Below are 19,455 nucleotides of genomic sequence, written 5' to 3'. Positions count from 1 at the left end.
GCCCCTGCACCAGGGTATTGCCAACATCTCCAACACCCTGTGGCAAACCCCTGCCTCCTTGGCCCCTATCTCCAAGAAGGTGGAGAGGAAATACTTTGTGCTGGCCAAGGACCACGAATACCTCTATTCCCACCTGGCACCCAACTCGCTCGTGGTGGAATCGGTAAACCACAGGGAGCGACAGGGCCAGCCCATGCCCACCCCCAAAAATAAGGACGCCAGACGGCTGGACTCCTTTGGGAGAAAGCTTTATTCCTCTGAGTTTCCAGCTTAGGGTAGCCAACCACCAGGCCTTACTGAGCAGGTATGACTTTAACCTTTGGGAGTCTCTGCCTAAATTCGAGCCCCTCCTCCCAGATCGGGATAGGAAGGACTTCAAGGCACTGGTGGAAGAGGGGGCGGCGGCTGCTAAAGCGGCCCTGCAAGCGGCGTCCGATGCAACTGACACTGTGGCCTGCTCAATGGCTTCCGCGATTTCCATGCGCAGGGCGTCATGGCTCCTGTTGTCGGGACTGTCAACGGAGGCCCAATCCCTGATGCAGGACCTTCCGTTGGATGGGAAGGCACTCTTTGTGGACAAGATGGACGTCAGGCTGCATGGGATGAAAGATTCCCGCACTACCTTGCAGAGCTTGGGCCTCTATGTCCCTCTGGCTAAGGACAAGGCCAAATCGCTTCCGGCGGCTCAACCTGCGAGGAGCAGATATGAGCCCCCATATAAAAGACCCAGAGACCAGAAACGCCGGTCTCAGCGGCAGTTCTGCTCTGACCCACAGCCTGGGCCCTCCAAGGGCAAGAGGCAGGGAAAGAGGCAGTTTTGACTATTTGCAGGGGGGCACCGGGCCTCTTGCCAGGGAGACCCCCCGTTTAATAAAGTTTGTGTTCTGCAACTGATTGTCTGCCTTCCACAGGGCGTGGTCCCACATAACATCGGATTAGTGGGTCCTCAGTACCATTTCCAAGGGCTACATGTTGCAGTTCACCTCACCCCCACCAAATCACCCGTCCTCAATGATGGCCCCGGGGGACCCGGGGCCTATCTGCCTCCTGGGGCAGGAGGTGGACCGGCTACTGCACCTGGGGGCGGTGGAAAGGGTACCTGTGGAATTCCAGGGCAAAGGGTTCTACGCCCGATACGTCCTGATCCCGAAGGCCAAAGGGGGCCTCAGGCCCATCCTCGACCTGCCGGACTTAAACCGGTTTCTAGTCCGTTCCAAGTTCCGCATGGTGTCCCTGGCCTCTATTATCCCCTCCCTGGACCCGGGGGACTGGTACGCGGCCCTGGACCTTCAGGACATGTATTTTCATATCCATATTTTCGAGGGGCACAGGTGCTTCCTCCGCTTTCTGGTGGGGATGGACCACTACCAGTTTGCTGTCCTCCCATTTGGCCTATCCACGGCACCCAGGCTTTTTACGAAATGTATGGCTATGGTAGCGGCCTACCTCAGGCAATAGAATCATAGAATATCAGGATTGGAAGGGACCTCAGGAGGTCATCTAGTCCAACCCCCTACTCAAAGCAGGACCAATCCCCAACTAAATCATCCCAGCCAGGGCTTTGGCAAGCCTGACCTTAAAAATCTCTAAGGAAGGAGATTCCACCATCTCCCTAGGTAACCCATTCCAGTGCTTCACCACACTCCTAGTGAAAAAGTTTTTCCTAATATCCAACCTAAACCTCCCCCACTGCAACTTGAGACCACTACTCCTTGTTCTGTCATCTGCTACCACCAGTCTAGATCCATCCTCTTTGGAACCCCCTTTCAGGTAGTTGAAAGCAGCTATCAAATCCCTCCTCATTCTTCTCTTCTGCAGACTAAACAATCCCAGTTCCCTCAGCCTCTCCTCATAAGTCATGTGCTCCAGCCCCCTAATCATTTTTGTTGCCCTCCGCTGGACTCTTTCCAATTTTTCCACATCCTTAGAATCATAGAATATCAGGGTTGGAAGGGACCTCAGGAGGTCATCTAGTCCAACCCCCTGCTCAAAGCAGGACCAATTCCCAACTAAATCATCCCAGCCAGGGCTTTGTCAAGCCGGGCCTTAAAAACCTCCAAGGAAGGAGATTCCACCACCTCCCTAGGTAAAGCATTCCAGTGCTTCACCACCCTCCTAGTGAAATAGTGTTTCCTAATATCCAACTAGACCTCCCCCCACTGCAACTTGAGACCACTGCTCCTTGTTCTGTCATCTGCCACCACTGAGAACAGCCGAGCTCCATCCTCTTTGGAACCCCCCCTCAGGTAGTTGAAAGCAGCTATCAAATCCCCCCTCATTCTTCTCTTCTGGAGACTAAACAATCCCAGTTCCCTCAGCCTCTCCTCATAAGTCATGTGCTCCAGACCCCTAATCATTTTTGTTGCCCTCCGCTGGACTCTTTCCAATATTTCTACATCCTTCTTGTAGTGTGGGGCCCAAAACTGGACACAGTACTCCAGATGAGGCCTCACCAATGTTGCATAAAGGGGAACGATCACGTCCCTCGATCTGCTGGCAATGCCCCTACTTATACAGCCCAAAATGCCATTAGCCTTCTTGGCAACAAGGGCACACTGTTGACTCATATCCAGCTTCTCGTCCACTGTGACCCCTAGGTCCTTTTCTGCAGAACTGCTACCTAGCCATTCGGTCCCTAGTCTGTAGCAGTGCACAGGATTCTTCCGTCCTAAGTGCAGGACTCTGCACTTGTCCTTGTTGAACCTCATCAGGTTTCTTTTGGCCCAATCCTCTAATTTGTCTAGGTCCCTCTGTATCTGATCCCTACCCTCCAGCGTATTTACCACGCCTCCCAGTTTAGTGTCATCTGCAAACTTGCTGAGAGTGCAGTCCACACCATCCTCCAGATCATTAATAAAGATATTAAACAAAACCGGCCTCAGGACCGACCCTTGGGGCACTCCGCTTGAAACCGGCTGCCAACTAGACATGGAGTCATTGATCACTACCCGTTGAGCCCGACGATCTAGCCAGCTTTCTATCCACCTTACAGTCCATTCATCCAGCCCATACTTTAACTTGGCGGCAAGAATACTGTGGGAGACTGTATCAAAAGCTTTGCTAAAGTCAAGAAATAACACATCCACTGCTTTCCCCTCATCCACAGAGCCAGTTATCTCCTCATAGATGGCAATTAGGTTAGTCAGGCACGACTTCCCCTTGGTGAATCCATGCTGACTGTTCCTGATCACTTTCCTCTCCTCTAAGTGTTTCATAATTGATTCCTTGAGGACCTGCTCTATGATTTTTCCAGGGACTGAGGTGAGGCTGACTGGCCTGTAGTTCCCCGGATCCTCTTTCTTCCCTTTTTTAAAGATGGGCACTACATTAGCCTTTTTCCAGTCATCCGGGACCTCCCCCGATCGCCATGAGTTTTCAAAGATGATGGCCAATGGCTCCGCAATCACATCCGCCAACTCCTTTAGCACCCTCGGATGCAGCGCATCCGGCCCCATGGATTTGTGCTCATCCAGTTTTTCTAAATAGTCCCGAACCACTTCTTTCTCCACGGAGGGCTCGTCACCTCCTCCCCATACTGTGCTGCCCAGTCCAGCAGTCTGGGAGCTGACCTTGTTTGTGAAGACAGAGGCAAAAAAAGCATTGAGTACATTAGCTTTTTCCACATCCTCTGTCACTAGGTTGCCTCCCTCATTCAGTAAGGGGCCCACACTTTCCTTGACTTTCTTCTTGTTGCTAACATACCTGAAGAAACCCTTCTTATTACTCTTAACATCTCTTGCTAGCTGCAACTCCAAGTGCGATTTGGCCTTCCTGATTTCACTCTTGCATGCCTGAGCGATATTTTTATACTCCTCCCTGGTCATTTGTCCAATCTTCCACTTAGGGGGTACAGATCTTTTCTTACCTGGACGACTGGCTCCTCAAGGGGGAGTCCCGCTCCGAGGTAAAGACCCACGTGGAGCTGCTCCTATCGACATGCGCCGGTCTTGGCCTAGTGGTGAACGAGACCAAATCAACATTAGTTCCCGTTCAGCGCATAGAGTTCATTGGGGCCCTGCTGGACTCCTCGAGGGCCACAGCCTCTCTCCCCCTGGACAGGTTCGAGACCCTAAGGGATCTCATCGCCTCAGTCACGGCTTTCCCGGTGACCACGGTGAGGGCGTGCCTTCGAATTCTGGGGCACATAGCGGCGTGTACATACGTGGTCCGCCATGCCAGACTCCGAATGAGGCCCCTCCAGATCTGGCTAGCCTCCCAATTCTCCCAAGCTCGGGATAGCCTAGGCAAGGTGCTCATGGTTCCGTCCCCGATACTGGGTTCCCTTCAGTGGTGGTCTTGCCCGAGCAATATGCTGCAAGGAGTTCCCTTCCGAGATGCCAGCCCGTCCATAGACCTGGTGTCCGATGCTTCGGACCTCGGCTGGGGAGCCCACATAGGGAACGTGCAGACCCAGGGAACGTGGTCGACTCCGCACTTGTCCCTTCACATAAATGTCAAAGAGCTCAGGGCGGTGTGGTTCACGTGTGTGGCTTTCCTCACACACTTCTGCGGCAGGGTGGTCAGGGTCCTCACGGACAACACCGCCGCCATGTACTACATCAACAGGCAACACGGGACTCGCTCTCTAGTCCTCTGCCGGGAAGCCCTGAACCTATGGTAGTTCTGTATAGCCCACGATATCTCCCTAAGGGCGGCCCACCACCCAGGCATCCGCAATACGCAAGTGGGCTGCCTCAGCAGGGTCTTCTCCCCCCCAGTACGAGTGGTCGCTCCATTCAGAGGCCGCTCACCGGCTCTTCCGAGAGTGGGGAGTTCCCCAGATTGACCTGTTCACAACCTGCCAGAACCGGCGTTGCCCCCAGTTCTGCTCGAGGGAAGGGGTGGGGAAGGGCGCAATCTCCGATGTGTTCCTCCTATGGTGGTCGGGCCAGCTCCTCTACGCCTCTCCCCCGTTCCCCCTCATCGCCAAGGTCCTTCAGAAGGTGAAAGTGGACAAGGCGAGAGTCTTTCTCATAGCCCCAGCGTGGGCCCGTCAACACTGGTACGGGCCCCTCGTACGCCTCTTGGTGGTCCCCCCGAGGGCGCTGCCGCTCCGCCCGGACCTCCTCTCCCAGGACTGGGGGCGCCTCCTCCATCCCAGTCTGGCCGCGCTCTACCTCACAGCGTGGCTGCTCCGTGGGTAAACGAGGAGGAGAACAGGTGTTTGGAGCAGGTAAGGCAAGTCCTCCTGGAAAGCAGGAAGCCGTCCATGCGTTGGACGTACGTGGCAAAGTGGTCCAGGTTCACCAGGTGGGTGAGTGAGTGGGGAGTCTCCCCCTCCGCTGCACCTCTCCAGCTTATCCTGGACTACCTCTTATCCCTTAGGGCCCAAGGACTGGCACCTGCCTCAGTCAGGGTGCACCTGGCGGCCATATCGGCCTTCCACCTGCCGGTGCAAGGGTACTCGGTCTTCTCCCGCTCGATGACCTCCCGTTTCCTGAAGGGCCTCGACCGTTCATTCCCATATGCTAGACCCCCATGCTGCAATGGGACCTCAACCTGGTCTTGTCCCGACTCACGGGGCCCCCCTTTAAACTCCTGGCCACGTGTTCCTGGTCTCGCCTTCTTGGAAGGTGGCCTTCTTTGTAGCGATCACGTCAGCCCGACGTGTCTCGGAACTTAGGGCCTTAACCTCGGAACCCCCTTACGCGGTCTTCCACAGGGATAAAGTCCAGCTCCGCCCACACCCGGCATTCCTCCCGAAGGTGGTCTCCACCTTCCATATGGAACAGAGCATCTTTCTTCCCGTGCTTTGTCCTAAGCCCCATTCTTCTAACGAGGAACTCTGCCTCCACACCCTTGATGTGCGTAGGGCGCTGGCTTTTTATCTGGATCGGACCAAGCCGTTCCGGAAATCCTCGCAACTCTTTAGTGCCTCGGCCGAGTGGGTAAAAGGGCAGCCTATCTCCACCCAACGGCTTTTCCGCTGGATCACTTCGTGCATACGCACGTGCTATGATCTGGCAGGGGTCCCCCCCGCCACCGATCATTAGGGCGCACTCAACGAGGGCTCAGGCCTCCTCAGCTGCCTACATAGCCCATGTCCCTATCCAGGACATTTGTAGGGCGGCCACTTGGGCCTCAGTTCACACATGTACTTTGCATTACGTGATCGTCTCCCAGTCTAGGGATGACGCCAGGTTCGGCAGGGCGGTACTTCGTCCCGAACTATCGTGAACTCCTACCCACCTCCAACAGATATTGCTTGGAATCACCTACTGTGGAATACACATGAGCAATCACTTGAAGAAAGGACAGTTACCTGTTCCATAACTGGCATTCTTCGAGATGTATTGCTTATGTCTATTCCACACCTCGCCCTCCTTCCCCTCTGTTGGAGTTGTCCGGCAAGAAGGAACCGAGGGTGGGGGGAGCCCGTGGCTCCCCTTATAGTGCAATATACAGGTGCCACTCCAGGGGTCGCTGCGGTGCTCCCCCAGTACGGATACTGCTAAGGGAAAAACTTCCGGCACTGGTGCACATGGCAAGCATGCACACCTACTGTGGAATAGACATGAGCAACACATCTCGAAGAACGCCAGTTACGGAACAGGTAACTGTCCTTTTATTTTGGATCGACCTCCAGAGTACAATGAGTTTCAGAGAGTGATCCTCAATTTGGCTGTAGCACTTGGTGGGTTTCCATAAACCACGTCTAATTGAAAAGGAATTTGACATAAAAGATCTAAATATCCTAAGCAAAATGCTTGACTATAGGATGAAAAATGGCGTACACAATTTTAGACCTATGTCAAGATTCTTAAAGTGTAGCCAAATAGAAAGGAACAGAAGGTGGTTTTGCCTCTCTGGTCTATATTCTGGGAAAGTTTTTCATGGTTTGAGGGCAATAGCTGTCCATCTTGCCCCTGCCTCCACCTTTCCTTCTAGCATCCTTAGGCATGGATTTGACTCTGCCTCTAGTGTCCTAGGTTGTTTTTTAGCTGTGTTTTTTCTTCCTGTGTGCAGCTTCCTTTTTTTGTTTAACCATTTCCAATAGTCCCACACTTTCTGTTTTGGAGGCATCAGCTGAAACAGTGACAAACATACCTTTCAACACAAGCCTGAGTATGCTGCCGCCTAGCATCGTCATATAAAAACTCTTCCCGTAAACTAGTTTTTCAGGCTTGCATCTCGGTTACTTGCTTATACAGGTTCCTCTTTGGCAGTTTTGTGTCTTCAAGGGTAGAGAGGCCTTTGCAGGCTGCTTCCTCTTTCAAGGATTGGAGGAGACCATGGTTGGGATAAGGCTATTTACAGTACTGAAATAATTACTAATTTTTTCAAGTTTCAATCATCTTCATATTTAATCCTACTCTATATATTTTACTGAAGGTTCAACTGTTAAAATTTATCTCTGGCTTATCAGAAGAGAACGGTTCTAGTCTTTCCATACCCTCAACGCCAATGAGACACAGCCAGGATAATGTGAAGGTAAAACTTTTTTTGTTTTCATTACAACTTATAACAAATATTCACTCTGTATACAAAAGTGAATAGGTGAAATGCAACACAATTTGCTCTTCCTCAATTATTGCTAGTCTAAATTGTCAGAGTAGGGAATACTTGACCTCCAGTATCACACCTGAGCTTGTTGATAGTTCATGCCTCTGCTTATAGGGCTAGAAAACATGCTATATGCTGCTCTCCTCTGCACCCTTGAATCAAGAGACACAGGTCTTTTCTGCAAGCCTGAAGAGCAGGACCAGGCTTCTGTAGGAGCCCTTAGTTAGGGGGTGTAAGGTTAGGTCCCCATTAAAGTGCAAGAAAAAGTTAACTTTTCTTATGCATAGTCAAGGCAGCAGTTGTGGGCCATAACTTCTCTTTTCTCCTCCTTTTATACTCAGATGTTGCCTTGAATAGTGATCTAGTGACTTGTTCACAAATGCACAGTGAGGTAATGGCTCCACTAGGATTTGCACCTCAGATTTTATTTAACTTCCACTCCTTTACCCCACTTACACATTAGAGAAACTCTCTCATCAACAGTAGTGATGCCAGCTCCAGCAAATCAAAGTGGGCAGGGGCATCAGTTGGCGTTTGGTTGTCCTCCGTCAAACCAGCATGGGCTTCCTGGAAATGCTGGGTACCTATGCCTCCCTGTCCCTCTCCTCTTGACCCCCACAATGGGGAGACTGACCAGCTAGTAGGAGTCTCTTGCCCCCTCCAGTATTCATACTCTCACCATAAGAGCGAGCTCCAGCATGGAATTTGGGGACAAGTCTGCTTCCTTCCCCAGAACTACCTTCTCAGCTATCTGACATCAGACTTGTTGAATTTTTGAAACTTGGACTCTTGTTTTCTCCTTACTCTGCCCCGCTGCTACCAGCACAAGTCTTCCTTGGTCTCCGTGACAAATACATTTCTCACCCTTCCTTCTTTTTCCTTTTCTAAACTTCAGTTTTCCTCTACTTTTTTTCCTCTTGTTCTTAGTGTCTCCTCCCTTTCTTACGATTCTTCTTCCTACATCTCCATCCCAGGTGCCCCATTAAAAAAACACTCAGATATGCAGAACTTCCTAAGTATAACCATATGATCTTGTTTACCTTCTTCACCGATCTATTTTATTTTCCTTTTTAGTGTGTCTGTTCTTGCTTAGGCTGTAAATTCTTCAGGTCAGGGACTGCCTTCTTATGTTTGCATGGGGCCTAGCACACTAGAGTGCAGCTGTAATATAAATATGTTTTTGGGGGGTCACAGTTTATCACTTCAAGTTCTAGTACCTTGTTGAAAAGTGAATGCACTAGAAATCAAATCATGAACCACTGGCAAAACTTCCTTTGACTTCAGTGGGGCCCTAGGTTATGAAAGAAGTGTCTTTGTTGTTAGGATGTTTATGGAGGAAGCCCTAGATAATGTCAGATAGAAACTGATGCTTATCAAAGTGTTGAAGAAAAAGGGAAATGAGAATGCTCTAAATCTCAGGTGGATAATATAGCATTATGTACAAAAACTTTCAACACATTAAAATGCCACATGTTCAGTCCATACTGGCTTACAGTCATCATTTCCCAGTCTCCATATGTATAGAAGTCAATGTCTTGTAATTCAGCATGACTGATATTCTTACTCTTTCAGAACGATGATTTCTGCATATACCTAATTCATTTTTAAATAGTTTATTTTAATTTTTTTTGAGACATAAGCTAACTTGATACTTTCTTATGCAGTTGCTATTGATCGTGAAGAAGTTTGTTTATGCATATTTAAGCCTGTTGGTGAATTCTAAGAATGATCTGGCCCTGGCTCATGTTCTAAATATTCCTGATAGAGGACTTGGAAGAGAAGCCTTCACTGACCTAAAGCATGCTGCACAGAAGCGACAAATGTCCATTTTCCTGGTATGTGTCAAATCGGCATTAATCTTTCAAGAATACATATTTGGAGTAGATCAGAAGTAATGAAACAATTATAAAAATGCGAGTGCTGCGTCTTTAAACTCAGATGTAAGGCTGAGAACAAATTGGATTCAGGCTAACACATCCAGTCAGGACAAATAACCTGAAAAGCCTCTCTCTTAAACTAGAGCAAAGAGCTTGCGGAATGGGGTAGATGCCTACTTGAACATCAGATGCAAGGGTGAGCAAGGAAACAATTGTGTGCATGTACACCCAAGTTGTAAAAAGGATATGGGAGCAACAGGAATCAAAACTGTCTATCCAAAGTAATGACTAGAATCCTGAATGAGTGTGGTACGCATACTGATCTGGATTAACTTCTGCACAGTTTAGTTCTAAATATGTTATGCATGCATTTTCTTCTGCTTTAACTCAATTTTTCTTTATTTTTAATACATTTTGTTTTACTACAAGCTTTGTGATTTAGGCTCTCTGGGAATTTCATGCAGACCATATCAGAGCAGTGAAAATTCCCTCTAAGAGGTAGTGAAAGAAGAGTTTTGGAGCATATTCTGCTTACAATAAGTGTCAAAAAGGCACAAATATAGAGGTCCTTTCTCATAAGGTATATCACTGTCAGGGATACTGTTTTAATTACACATACACCTCTACCTCGATATAACGCTGTCCTCGGGAGCCAAGAAATCTTACTGTGTTATAGATGAAACCACGTTATATCGAACTTGCTTTGATCCACTGGAGTGCGCAGCCCTCCCCCCCCCGCTCCTCCCCCGGAGCACTGCTTTACCGCGTTATATCCGAATTCATGTTATGTTGGGTCGCGTTATATCGGGGTAGAGGTGTAGTTGATAAGTAGATGCAAACTTTGTTTAAAGGTCTCCAACCTTTAAAGCACCCAGTTGTGTGCTTTTTTTTTTTTTTTTTTAAACAAATTCAAACTAATTTTGAATCTTATGTTAAGAGTCATTTTGAATGGAACTGGAAATGGATTTAGTATATCATGTTCTTTAAATACTTGTCATTGTGGACCCCACTGTAAATGGGCATGCACCTCATGCATGCAAGATCAGATTATTTTGAATAGCAGTGTCTGTTGGGGCCATACATGCCCCCTGTGCCTTCTCGTGCTTCTTCACAAGGGCTTATGCAGCAGCTGTGATCCTACCTCACTTCCCTCTTTCTGCTTATGGCAGCAAGATGGAACCTAGTGAGTGTGCGACGCTTCTTAGATACTTTAAAAAATGTTTGTTTTCATTAAATTTATGAGGAAATCTTCATCTTTACACTCCCTTCATTTGAATGTCCCTTCTCCCTGCAAAAAAATAGAGGGGAGAAAAGTTCCTGGAGACCATGCCTACACAGTTGGACAAGGTGCTGGGAGTCAGCTGCTATGCCTCCTAGTGGATTCCATACTGTCAAGGTTTAAACCTTGCCCATCCTGTGAGACTGATCCCTATCAAGCATGGACAATCGATGCCTCTTTTGCCTAGACTAGGCTATCTACAGCCTGGACAGGTGCTTTACGTACAAGTCCTTTTCACTCCGCTCAAGTTACATCTATTGGAGCAGTCCATATGCATTATTTTGGAACCACAGGAGATGGTCACTACCAGAGCAAGGCCAGATAAACCAGTATCTGCCAGCACTTCCTCGATCATATATTGTACATAGAGATCGAGCACTAGAAAGAATCTGAAGAAAGCACCAGCAGAGCCAGCACTGGTGACTTTGATGCCGACCCCTTCAACACTGGCCAGGTCCTTGGCACTGAAAACCTCGGCACCAAAAATGGACAGCCTTGGTGCCTACCCCAGGCAGGAAATCCAGTACCTGTGCCTATACATAAAGATGAGGCTCATTCATGGAGCTGAATGGAGCTCAAACATAGATGCAAATGTTAAGGGAAGTCCCATAAGGAGGAAAGAAAACATGATTCCTCAAAGGACAGAGCATATGAGTCCTCAACCAGATCAGGAATGGCAGAGGGAATGAGATCTCTGATGCTGACCTTTCTATCTTTGATGGAATCCAGCAAAGATCTGAGAAATACTCTGGAGGGATCTGAATAATCTCCAGAGTTATTCCCTGCAATGGAAAGAGACTATCAGCCCCAGTGCCCTATCTACCTATGGCACTGCTGTACAAAGAGAAGATATGGCCTTCCATGCCATTGTTGGTGTATTCATTCTTGCTGGTGTTGACCAGAGATTTTTCTCCTCTTCCTTTAGAGTGTGACCCTAAGGACGACATGTGTGAGTCCTTATTAAGAGCACTGCCCCAGATGAGTGGCACTGGGCTAGCCCTAGTCAGGCCAGTACCCATATGACATGATACCTTGGCCATATTGCCTTTACTGGAGCCTGCCCTCTCATGCGTTCAGGAATAGATTCCTTCCCCGCCCCCCATGTTTACAGAAAGAGGGGGAAATCCCATTCTCTGGTTGCATCATTAGTCAGGCCTCCCACACTAGAACTGGACATGGTCCCCAAGAGCAAGACGTGACAGAGGGATCACAACAATCCCTGTCTCCACTCACAGAGTCTTCATCATTGCCAGAATAGGCACTGACACCAGCTCCAGTGCCAGTGATTGACTTTAAAGATTTTCAGGACTTCTTGACCCACGTTGTGGATGTTGAGTCTTCATTTATACTAAAGAAGCATCTCAAACTTTGGTATTTTGAGTGTCACGATGCCAGTCAGAATTGTTCTCCCTGTTAATGAAGGGATCCTGGAACTGGTCAGAGGACTGTGACAAACCCTGTCAACTCTTCCTCCCACTTTGAAGAGAATGGAAAAGAGATATTGGGTACCCCTCAAAGGCTTTGAACACTTTTATGCACATCCAAACCCAGAGTCTCTAGTTGTTCTGGAAGTACAAGAAAAATCCGAGTCCATAAAAGGCATACCAAAGGATACAGATCCAAAAAAATTGGACCTCTCTGGATGCAAGACATGTTGATCAGTCTCACTCTAACTCTGTTTGATAAATGACTAGCCCCTATTTGCCAAAGTACTGTTTTCTCTCTTGGGCGAAGTTCACTCCCTTCTCATCCAAAATCCAAGAGAAACAGGGATGAATTAAAGGAAATCATTAAGTGGGACCAGATGGTCATCAGAATGTAGCTATGGGTGTCCATGGACACAACTGATATGGCTATAGGGTTGATAGCTGGGCAGTCACTATGAGATGGGCCTCATGGCTCCAGGTGTCTGGCATATTGTCAGGTGCAGGCCACTTTAGAAGACCTGCCCTTTGAGGGGATGGAGCTCTTCAACCAGAAAACAAACTAAGTACTCCACTCCCTTTCAAGGCAATGCTATTGTCCTTTGGGATTTACGTGCTGGCCCCCTATAGGGAACCTTAAAAGTATAAGTACAAATGCAAGAAGTATGGGTAATAAGCAGGAAGAACTGGAAGTGCTAATAAATAAATACAACTATGACATTGTTGGCATCACTGAAACTTGGTGGGATAATACACATGATTGGAATGTTGGTGTGGATGGATACAGCTTGCTCAGGAAGGATAGACAGGGGGAAAAGGGAGGAGGTGTTGCCTTATATATTAAAAATGTACACACTTGGACTGAGGTAGAGGTGGACATAGGAGATGGAAGTGTTGAGAGTCTCTGGGTTAGGCTAAAAGGGGTAGAAAACAAGGGTGATGTCATGCTAGGAGTCTACTACAGGCCACCTAACCAGGTGGAAGAGGTGGATGAGGCTTTTTTTAAACAACTAACAAAATCATCCAAAGCCCAAGATTTGGTGGTGATGGGGGACTTCAACTATCCGGATATATGTTGGGAAAATAACACAGCAGGGCACAGACTATCCAACAAATTCTTGGACTGCATTGCAGACAACTTTTTATTTCAGAAGGTTGAAAAAGCTACTACGGGGGAAGCTGTTCTAGACTTGATTTTAACAAATAGGGAGGAACTCGTTGAGAATTTGAAAGTAGAAGGCAGCTTGGGTGAAAGTGATCATGAAATCATAGAGTTTGCAATTCTAAGGAAGGGTAGAAGGGAGAACAGCAAAATAGAGACAATGGATTTCAGGAAGGCAGATTTTGGTAAGCTCAGAGAGCTGATAGGTAAGGTCCCATGGGAATCAAGACTGAGGGGAAAAACAACTGAGGAGAGTTGGCAGTTTTTCAAAGGGACACTATTAAGGGCCCAAAAGCAAGCTATTCCGCTGGTTAGGAAGGATAGAAAATGTGGCAAAAGACCACCTTGGCTTAACCACGAGATCTTGCATGATCTAAAAAATAAAAAGGAGTCATATAAAAAATGGAAACTAGGACAGATTACAAAGGATGAATATGGGCAAACAACACAGGAATGCAGGGGCAAGATTAGAAAGGCAAAGGCACAAAATGAGCTCAAACTAGCTACGGGAATAAAGGGAAACAAGAAGACTTTTTATCAATACATTAGAAGCAAGAGGAAGACCAAAGACAGGGTAGGCCCACTGCTTAGTGAAGAGGGAGAAACAGTAACAGGAAACTTGGAAATGGCAGAGATGCTTAATGACTTCTTTGTTTCGGTCTTCACCGAGAAGTCCGAAGGAATGCCTAACATAGTGAATGCTAATGGGAAGGGGGTAGGTTTAGCAGATAAAATAAAAAAAGAACAAGTTAAAAATCACTTAGAAAAGTTAGATGCCTGCAAGTCACCAGGGCCTGATGAAATGCATCCTAGAGTACTCAAGGAGCTAATAGAGGAGGTATCTGAGCCTCTAGCTATTATCTTTGGAAAATCATGGGAGACGGGAGAGATTCCAGAAGACTGGAAAAGGGCAAATATAGTGCCCATCTATAAAAAGGGGAATAAAAACAACCCAGGAAACTACAGACCAGTTAGTTTAACTTCTGTGCTAGGGAAGATAATGGAGCAAGTAATTAAGGAAATCATCTGCAAACACTTGGAAGGTGGTAAGGTGATAGGGAACAGCCAGCATGGATTTGTAAAGAACAAATCATGTCAAACCAATCTGATAGCTTTCTTCGATAGGATAACGAGTCTTGTGGAGAAGGGAGAAGCTGTGGATGTGGTATACCTAGACTTTAGTAAGGCATTTGATACGGTCTTGCATGATATTCTTATCGATAAACTAGGCAAATACAATTTAGATGGGGCTACTATAAGGTGGGTGCATAACTGGCTGGATAACCGTACTCAGAGAGTTGTTATTAATGGTTCCCAATCCTGCTGGAAAGGCATAATGAGTGGGGTTCTGCAGGGGTCTGTTTTGGGACCGTCTCTGTTCAATATCTTCATTAACGACTTAGATATTGGCATAGAAAGTACGCTTATTAAGTTTGCGGATGATACCAAACTGGGAGGGATTGCAACTGCTTTGGAGGACAGGGTCATAATTCAAAATGATCTGGACAAATTGGAGAAATGGTCTGACTTAAACAGGATGAAGTTTAACAAAGACAAATGCAAAGTGCTCCACTTAGGAAGAAAAAATCAGTTTCACACATACAGAATGGGAAGAGACTGTCTAGGAAGGAGTACGGCAGAAAGGGATCTAGGGGTTATAGTGGACCACAAGCTAAATATGAGTCAACAGTGTGATGCTGTTGCAAAAAAAGCAAACATGATTCTGGGATGTATTAACAGGTGTGTTGTGAGCAAGACACGAGAAGTCATTCTTCCACTCTACTCTGCTCTGGTTAGGCCTCAGCTGGAGTATTGCGTCCAGTTCTGGGCCCCGCATTTCAAGAAAGATGTGGAGAAATTGGAAAGGGTCCAGAGAAGAGCAACAAGAATGATTAAAGGTCTTGAGAACATGACCTATGAAGGAAGGCTGAAAGAATTGGGTTTGTTTAGTTTGGAAAAGAGAAGACTGAGAGGGGACATGATAGCAGTTTTCAGGTATCTAAAAGGGTGTCATAAGGAGGAGGGAGAAAACTTGTTCACCTTAGCCTCTAAGGATAAAACAAGAAGCAATGGGCTTAAACTGCAGCAAGGGAGGTCTAGGTTGGACATTAGGAAAAAGTTCCTAACTGTCAGGGTGGTTAAACACTGGAATAAATTGCCTAGGGAGGTTGTGGAATCTCCATCTCTGGAGATATTTAAGAGTAGGTTAGATAAATGTCTATCAGGGATGGTCTAGACAGTATTTGGTCCTGCCATGCGGGCAGGGGACTGGACTCGATGACCTCTCGAGGTCCCTTCCAGTCCTAGAATCTATGAATCTATAAGCCCCAGCAGAGGAGACAGTTCTATTTCTGTGGTTGTCAATCAGAGCACCAACAGAGAGCCCAGGTACTCCAGGGGGTGACTGTTTTCCATCTCCTCGGCTAACCTGACTCGCTCTCAGAAGCAGCAGATTTGATGGGAGTGTTGAGAGTCAATCTGGAGCTTTCACCTATCTTTGGGAACCACCTTGCCCCTTCTTCACCACGCCTAGGCAGCCTTCACAGCTGACAAATTGGCACTAGAGGCTATCCTGTCCATTTCCAGGCATTATTCTTACCAAATTTCCTGCCCTGTCCTTCAGGATCCCTCTCATGAGAAAATATTACAACAAGAAGTGGTCTTACTGCTTTATCTAGGAGCCATAAAGTACCTACAGAGTACTGGGGAAGAGGGTTTCTTCTCCTTCAGGAAGAAGAAAAAATATCAGAAGAAAGGCGTCTTAATCCTATACTAGACCTTAGACTGAACAAATACATATGATGCCTGAGTTTCAGGATGGTAATATTTGGTCTCCTCTTGACTTGCAGGATGCATACTTCTACATAGCCATCCATCCAGCCCACAAGAAGTACCTAAGATTGACAGTGGGACTCAATCATTACCAAAACAAGATACTGCCATTCAGACTTTCCATGGCATCAAAAATCTTCATTAAGTGCCTAGCAATAGTAGTGGCTCATTTCAGAAGGAGGGGTAGCCATGTCTGTGATTACCTCAACAATTGGCTGATCACAGGCATATCTCAGGAGGGGATGGCTGTGAGCCTGAACTACGCTCTCTCCCTATTCTCTCAGCTGAGTCTCCTGGTGAACGACAAAAAAAATAGTCTATTCCATCACAGGTGATAGTGTTCATAGAAGCCTAGATCAATTCCAGGTCTGCGGGAGCATACCTTCCCAATGATAGATTCCTCTCAATGCAACTGCTATTACTTGCAATAAAAACCAAGTCAACAATGACAGTATGAACGTGTCTGGGGCTGCTATGCCCTATGTTAGCATGCATGTATGTTGCACTGCTTGCCAGACTTCCCCTGTGGTCACTCTGACTCTCTTTCCCAGCAAAACACCCAAATAAAAAAGAATGTTGTGGTTCCACCTCATGGCATTGCATAACAGAGATGGTAGAAGGAACCCAAAAATGGACATGGAGGTGTGTAGGTCTACCCCCCACCTCCTAACAAGAACTTTAATTACTAGTGCATCAAGAGCAAGTGAGGGAGACAACCTGGACCATCTACAGATGTGAGGGACCTGGTCCCTGGAAGACTTTCAGCTTCATATCAATGTCCTGCATGGACTTACTATCCGGTCTTCAAAATTCCACAGTGCTGAACCTGATGGCCAACAACTCTGTGATGCACTACATCAACAAGCCAGGAGGTTCATACTCATTTCTTCTCTGTCAGGGGACTATCAAGTTATGCATGTGATGCCATTGACTTGGGATAACCCCAATGTCCCATCTCCCGGGAATTGGCAACAACCTGGCAGACTTCCTGAGCAGGTAGTCCATGGCCAATCGCAAGTTCTTCCTGTGGAGATCCATCATACACCCAGTATTCTGTAGCTGGGTGGGTTCCTTTGGTAGACATATTTGCCACCCAGGATGATGCCAATTGTCAGAATTTTTGTTTCAGAGGGATCATGAGCCTGGGATCATTGCCTAACTCCTTCCTTCTGCAGTGGAATCCAAGCTTCCTTTATGCCTTTCTACTGACTCTCCTTTGTCCTCAGGGTGATTTCCAAAACTGAGACAGACAAAATTGTTTGTGTAGCTCCATACTGGCAGAGGCAGCACTGTAGTCAGATACTTCATCTAGAATCTGCATCTGATAGTCTGGATGTTGTCTGGTTAAGTGCCATAGATGGAATGCTCTAGATAAGTCCAGGATATCCTGATACAGAGCAGGAAGATGTCCATCAGAAGAACTTATTCATCAAATTGGAAGAAGTTCTTTATTTGGGCTGCTCTATGGGGCCTGGACCCTATTCAGGTTTCAGTACTGCAGATCTGCTACTACTGCCTTCATTTACTATGCTTTGGCCAGTTGAGGTGGACCTGGAGTCAGAGGACCCATGTTCCCTGGAGGGGCTGTCACTGAGGGGACACCATGGGAACAGGGAGCACAGATTTAGACTGGAAGCAACTCAGCCACATGGACAGAGCAGTGCACAAGGTTTAATAAAGTTGCACTTAACCTGTATTCAACTTCATTGATGCAGATGAAATCTACTTCACAGCCATTTTTGCTTGCCATTTGCCTGTACAGTCATGCTTGGTCTCCACTCACTTGACGGTACTGGATTTCCTCAATGGCCTACTTCCTCCTGGGACCTCAACTTTGTCCTCTCAAGATTCGAAAGACCACCCTTTGAGCTCCTTTCAGAGTGCATTTTACTCCAGACTATCTTCCTAGTTGCAATTGCATCATCCAGGAGAACGAGGGAGCTCCAAGTACTCGCAGCAGGGCCTTCTACACAATGTTTCATGGGGTTATGGTGGTGCTCAAACCTCAATCCAAGTTCATCCCCATGGTCAGCTTGGAATTCCATCTGAATCAACCAATAAATCTCCCTATCTTCCTCCTGAAACCCACTCTTCTTCAGGAGCAAAGTTGTATACATTAGAAGTTTCCTGAGCCTTCCTTTAGTACATTGACAGAAACAAACTGTTCAGACTGTCTCCCTTTTTTTCTGTCTGTAGACAGCCATTCCAAGGGCCAGGCCATCTCATTACATTCTGATATCCACTTAAATATTCTTTGTATCTCCCTGTTACCCATTGGATGGTGTGCTCCTCCCACTGACCATCAAGGCTCATGCCACCAGGGCTCAAATGACATCCTTCACCTGCTTCAGAAATGTTTCCATTTCCGAGATCTGCAAACCCACTGACAGTTTCTCTCCCCCCCCCCCCCCCCAAACATGCACTTGACTTAGTTGCTAGAGCGGATGCTAGATTCAGGAGAGTAGTACTAAAATCTCTGTTCAACTGAGGAAGATGATACTATTCATCCTATTATCCAGAAGGAGAGTGCTGTTTGTCAGTCACTTATAATGGGAGCCACACTGACACATACAGGGAGAGAAGTTACGTACCTTACACTAACTGGTTCTTTAAGATGTTATTGTCAGTGTGGCTCCCACAACCTGCCCTCCATCCTTGCTTTTCAGAATCCTCTGCTACCATGGGCTTCAAACTGCAAAGAAACGGAGGGAGGGTTGCAGCAGCTCTGCCCTTTATGTCCTTGTGTGGGAGCATGTCATAACTAAAGGAAAGGGTAACAGCCCTCCTGTGTACAATACTAATCCCTCCTGGCCAGAGACTCCAAAATCCTTTTACCTGTAAAGGGTTAAGAAGCTCAGGTAACCTGGCTGACACCTGACCCAAAGGACCAATAAGGGGACAAGATACTTTCAAATCTTGGTGGGGGGAAGGCTTTTGTTTGTGCTCTTTGTTTTGGTGTTAGTTCGCTCTTGGGACTAAGAGGGACCAGACATCAATCCAGGCTCTCCAAATCTTTCTGAACAAGTCTCTCATATTTCAAACTTGTAAGTAAACAGCCAGGCAAGGCGTGTTAGTTTTATCTTTGTTTTCTCAACTTGTAAATGTACCTTTTACTAGGGTGTTTACCTCTGTTTGCTAACTTTGAACCTAAGGCAAGAGGGAGGTCCTCTGGGCTCTTTAAGTTTGATTACTCTGTAAAGTTATTTCCCATCCTGATTTTACAGAGATGTTTTTTACCTTTTTCTTTAATTAAAAGCCTTCTTTTTAAGAACCTGATTGATTTTTCCTTGTTTTTAGATCCAAGGGGGTTGGATCTTGATCCACTAGGAGTTGGTGGGAGAAAGGAGCGGGGATGGTTAATTTCTCCTTGTTTTAAGA

General features: G+C 47.0%; 1 protein-coding gene across 2 annotated transcripts in view; it reads left to right on the top strand.

Annotated features, from left to right (window-relative positions):
• Positions 1–19,455, top strand: part of PARPBP (PARP1 binding protein) — a 119,325-nt gene that overhangs the window by 24,019 nt on the left and 75,851 nt on the right. For both annotated transcript variants that reach the window (XM_065403478.1, XM_065403470.1), the window contains exons 3-4: positions 7,333–7,431; positions 9,168–9,338. In XM_065403478.1, the coding sequence (XP_065259550.1) occupies positions 7,333–7,431; positions 9,168–9,338 (270 nt within the window). The remainder of the gene's footprint in view (positions 1–7,332; positions 7,432–9,167; positions 9,339–19,455) is intronic.

The sequence above is a fragment of the Emys orbicularis genome, chromosome 1, assembly GCF_028017835.1.
Source record: "Emys orbicularis isolate rEmyOrb1 chromosome 1, rEmyOrb1.hap1, whole genome shotgun sequence".
Classification (NCBI taxonomy): Eukaryota; Metazoa; Chordata; order Testudines; family Emydidae; genus Emys; species Emys orbicularis.
The sequence above is the reverse complement of the archived record's forward strand: the minus strand, read 5'-3'. Positions and strand labels throughout refer to the sequence as shown.